The 5,011-nt window shown below is 53.2% G+C and overlaps 1 protein-coding gene across 1 annotated transcript in view; it reads right to left on the reverse strand.

The window, feature by feature from the left end:
- CCM2 (CCM2 scaffold protein) overlaps positions 1–4,590 on the reverse strand; it is a 12,099-nt gene extending 7,509 nt beyond the window's left edge. Inside the window, exons 1-4 of the mRNA XM_009649569.2 lie at positions 4,360–4,590; positions 2,148–2,321; positions 1,851–1,934; positions 1,581–1,764 (exon numbers count right to left, since the gene is read on the reverse strand). Coding sequence (XP_009647864.1) covers positions 1,581–1,764; positions 1,851–1,934; positions 2,148–2,321; positions 4,360–4,371 — 454 coding nt within the window. The 5' untranslated portion in view covers positions 4,372–4,590. The remainder of the gene's footprint in view (positions 1–1,580; positions 1,765–1,850; positions 1,935–2,147; positions 2,322–4,359) is intronic.
- Positions 4,591–5,011: the final 421 nt, after the last annotated feature.

Here is a 5,011-nt window from a genome sequence, read left to right on the forward strand (position 1 = left end):
CCGGGCAGGGGCGGTGCTGAGGGCCAGGGTTTGGGGGTGGGATGGCAGGGGTAGGGGAGCGGGTGGGCTGGGGGGGCTTAAAGAGCTTTGCCAACCTAAACGATTCTATGAAAGTCTTTGAATGAAAAGCCTGTAATTTAGAGCTGGTTTCTGACAACTCTGTAAGTCGCCAGCTTCGCTCCCACGGCTTAGCCAGCCTCAGAAATCCATCAGCAGAACTACAGCCTTCTAAGTCACTTATTTATTCTATAGACTGTCCTTTGCTGTCATTGTAATCCGCTAAGTCTCTGTCATTACATCCGCTAAGTAGCTCAGCCTCCTCCAAACACTCCAGCCCCAAACCACACGGGTTTGACACACGCAGAGCTGCTGGGGACAGATTCGAGGTCCTCCCCGGGTATTACAAGCAGTAAGGTGCATCGGAAGTGCTGGGTATCACCCCGGTTATTCAACATGGGCATTTAGACATCCAGCACCGCGCTGAAATCCTCCCAGCAACCCTCACAAGGGTTGTGAAGAGCAGGGCAGGCCCGACATGCATGGGGACCAGGCTGGAGGAGCTGCCTCTACCTGCTCTCCTTGGTTTTCCTGATGTTCGCAGAGGATCCCACAGACCGGAGCAGGATGGGCAATGCAGAATAAACCACTACACTTGAAGATCCCAAACTTCCCTGAGAGTCAGTAACTGACAGCTCTCATTTGGGGGGTGGTGGCTGCTGGAGGACAGGCTACGGGAGGGATTTCTAAGCTGTACGTGAGGCGGCAGTGCTTCTCCAGGCACAACCCAGCCCAGCTCCAACAGCCTTCATCCTTCCCAGTGTGCTTGCTCTTCTGCGAGTCACAGCACCTTCGGGGGAACACGCGTAAACCCAGTCCTTCTTCCACCCCCCCCAGAAAAAAATCATAGAATCACAGAATCGTTTAGGTTGGAAAAGACCTTCAAGTTCACCAAGCCTAACTGTTCACCTAACCCTGCCATCCCACCACTAAACCCTGGCCCTAAGCACCTTCTCTGCCCAGCTTTTAAATTCCTCCAGGGATGGGGACTTGACCCCTTCCCTGGGCAGCCCCTTCCAGTGCTTGACAACCCTTTCTGTAAAGAAATTTTCCCTAATGTCCAATTTAAACCTCCCCTGGCGCAACTTGAGGATGGTCTGGAACAATTCCAGGCAGGAGGATAGATCTAAGGAAGAAATTTTTTTACACTGAGGGTGGTGAGGCACCAGCCCAGGTTGCCCACAGCGGTGGTGGATGCCCCATCCCTGGAAACATCCCAGGTAGGGTTGGACGGGGCTGGGAGCAACCGGATCCATTTGCCAATGTCCCTGCTCATGGCAGGGGGTTGGACTGGGTGACCTTGGAAGGTCCCTTCCCACACAAACCATTCTGTGATTCCATGATTCTATGAAGGACACTGATTGTTTTGGTCTGTTCTCACCCAGCATTGCCTTTTTCTTGTGTCAGGCTGGCTGCCGTCCTACATGAGGGCAGTACCAGCTGCTGTGGGGCTCTGCCCCACAACCCCAAATGGCAACCCGCAAACACACAGCTACAGCCTGCCCGTGCTGGTCACAACCTACCTGTTTTCAGCACAACCAAGTGAGAGGAGTCATCTCGGATGTAGGAAACGGACGCGATGTCATGGATGGGGACCCTGAGGATGAGATCTTCTCCATCCCTCCATACCAGCTTGATGTTGTAGGCAGAGAGACTGATGACAGCATCGTGTTCTTGGGTCAGCTGCCCCGGGAGCTGGTGTGCTCTCTAAAATAAAAACGTATTTCTGATCCCAAGCCGCGTGTTAGGTAGAGACTACGCGGAGCGGGTCATGCGACAGGCTGGGCCCTCACCTTTGCATTATCGATCAAATGCAGGATTTCGGTGCGGCTGGAGGGATTCAGGTATCCTGGGATGGATGTGAGTTGCCCTAAATACTGGAAAAGAAGAACCAAACCGTTACCATGGTGTGTACATGCTGAGCACACCTCCGAACATGCCAGCTACTGCAAGAAAGACACCATCAACACAGAGCAAGGGCTGGTGCCCCAAGCTGCTAAATACACCCATGTACGGACGATCTCTCATGCCTTTAACTTATCCTAATGCTATATATAGTTATATACGAGCCCCAGCCAGGCAGACATTACCTTCACTTCTTTCTCGATGTAGTCATTCAGCAGCACGTCTGGTTCGACGCGGTCAGGCAGGGACACCACCACCGTATGCAGAGGCCGTCTCTCCGTAACCTTCTCCTGGGCTTTTTTATCCCGACCTTTTTCGCCCTTCAGGAAGACTCGTTTGAAAGGAGACACTATTCCAGGCTGTGGAGAGAAAGGGAAACACCGGGGCATTGGGGTTAAGGGGAAGAGAAGGAATTTCTGCACCAAAATGGGGGAAAACTGGCAGCACCCTCCACCCAATGCTCCTCCAGCCCGTACGTCTGTGCTCACGGCCTGATTTTACCAGCTCCAACCACCCTGTGGACAGGCTGGTTTTAGAGCTACGAATCCACGCGTGCGTGATCTTCCACTGAAAACCCCTTTCCCGCAACATGGTGCAAGAACGCGAGTGCTGACAAGCACCCCTTACCAAAATGGCATGATTTTTCCCCCAAAGTTACGATGTCCAACCTTTCAGTTAAGAACAAACACAAATCCATATTCAGATTAAGAGCTGTAAGAGTGAGCGAGCCATGGCCACGCGCAAAACCAGCAGGCTTCCTCCTCCCCTCTGTGCAATTTTATATTTTACCCAAGCATTTGCAGTGGGCAACTCGATGACAGATTGCAAAAGGAGAAGGCAGAGATGCTGCAAACTTGCCTGAGGTCTCCGGGGAGACCCACAAATGCGAGTACACAACCCAGGAGATGGCCTCCTCCGGGAAAAACAGGTCTTTGTGGTTCCCAAACCATTGAGTGCTGGGTTTGGAAAAACATTGGAGCGTGCACACATGGGTTCCCAGCTATAGAGGGAGCATCGCCACCGTCCTTCCACGGGGCAGACAGCCTGGGAATCCAGAGCTGACCCGTGGTAGATCCCCACCAAGCTCCACACCAGCCTGCCCGACGGCTAAATGACCGGGAGCGTGAGTGGACTTTCCCAATTCCAAGTTTACCAGCTCAAAAGTGTGTTTTGAAGTGGGCAGATCCGACATTCGGGATTCACAGCAGTGTTTGATGCCAGTCCGGAGGGGAAAGGCAGAGCTCCTCGGTGGCCTCGCTGGCTGCCTGGCCATGTGTCTTTGGCTGCCCTGTCTCATGCCAGGGCAGCCTGCTTCCCACCCCTCAGGGCAACCACACTTTGACTTTCCTGATTCTCATGGGCAAGAAAAAGGACTGTGTGATCTGCAAGAGCAGAAAAGACACTTTGACAGACAAATGAATGAAATATAAACCAAGTGCTCCTGCTCAGAAAAGCGTGGGGTGCTTTGCAACCTCAAAGACCAGCAGCCCCCAAGAAATTCAGCTCATCTCTTGCCGCTGTCCACTGCAGGACCTTGGGAACCACCGTTGAGAAGAACTGCTGCAAACCCTTCGCCTTAACCCCCTGAGCCTTGCCATAGGACATGATATTTGTCACCTACTCCCAGCAGCGTCCCTCCCTGCACAGCCACTGATGCACCCGGTTCAGGTGCATGCGTGGGACCTGCTCCCACCAGGCAGCTGCAGCCTCTCTCCTTGCTTTTCTCAGTGTTGATGAGGGTGAAAGATCTACAGGAACAAGAGAGATCAAAGCCAGACTGAAATAAATTTAAACCGTTGTACTAGGAAGTGGGATGGAAAAGGTCCTGGTTGAATAGTATTCACCAAATCCCCGAGTGAGCCAGGCACCGCAAGGACGTTGGGGACAGCCTGGCCCTGAAAAACGTCCCTTGGACCGGAGAGATAAAAATAGAGCGAGTTTATAGGACAAAAGGGATAGAAAACACAGCTAACATGATGCTGGCTTTGTGAAACAGCTCTGCCTTTACAGCAGCAGGATGGTCCTGCCAACCACTGCAGATTTTAGGGGCAGCATCCCTCCCTTCAGCTGGGCTCCCAAAATGGAGCATCGTCCTGCGCTGTGCAACCCAGCTGGCTCCTGCCCAGGGGCCAGGAGACTGTTCCTGGCTCCAGAAAGAAGAAAATCTTGAAAGAAACAGGTCTTTCTGCCAAGACCGGAGCATAGGGCTCTGCCACCCCAACTACAAGGGTGTCCAACCCCCTGCTGCCACGTAAAGATCTCGTTCCACCAGCCACAGGCTCTCCTTGAAGGAGGATTTGGGGAGCCCAAATCCAAGGCGGAGGTGTCACCCAGCATGACACAACGCGGAACAACAGCTTCTGCATTTCTGGAAGCTGATCTAAAACCAGCGCCTACCTCGTTCTCCATCGAAGTACCCGGCTATGGAAGAGCAGAACCAAACCGTGCCAGCGCAGAGCCTTTGCGGGCTCGCCGAAAGCACCTCCCGGGGGGAGAGAAGCTGCTACCCTCGTCTCGGGGGCTTCCGAAGCTCGTGGTCCGTGACGAGGGGCTGGCAAACCCGTGAGCTTTCATTCCCCTGCCGGCTCGTGGCCAGGAAGTGCGATAACCGCAGTTTCCTTCTGTTACACGCAGCAACAGCGACAAAATAAAAGTTGCTGGTTAAAACGGCAAGGTTTGGCAACAACAGGGCTGGGCACGAGGTGAGGCGAGGAGCAGAAGGCCATTTTGCAAAGCTCAATCCCATTCCCAGTTCCCAGCCATGCCATCCCACCTCCTGCATCCCTAAACCCCTGGAAAACTCCCCCAAAGCCTTTCCCACTACGGCCTGGACTCGCACTGGGATGGAAACATCCCCAGCCCACAGGAATCTTTAACCCTGATTTCTCCTCTGTGTTTCAGAGCTACTTTGCTCTCCAAGGTCCAGCACCACCTATTGAGATCAAGGGCTGTAAAGCTTTCTTAGGGCCCATATTTTGAGGCTTCAAGTTTCTTGCTCACATTAGAAAAGCAAAGTTTGGAAATGAGGGTAAGAGCTCCCTGCCCTGAG

The sequence above is a fragment of the Egretta garzetta genome, unplaced genomic scaffold (genome assembly GCF_000687185.1).
Source record: "Egretta garzetta isolate BGI_Z169 unplaced genomic scaffold, ASM68718v1 scaffold92, whole genome shotgun sequence".
Taxonomy (NCBI): Eukaryota; Metazoa; Chordata; class Aves; order Pelecaniformes; family Ardeidae; genus Egretta; species Egretta garzetta.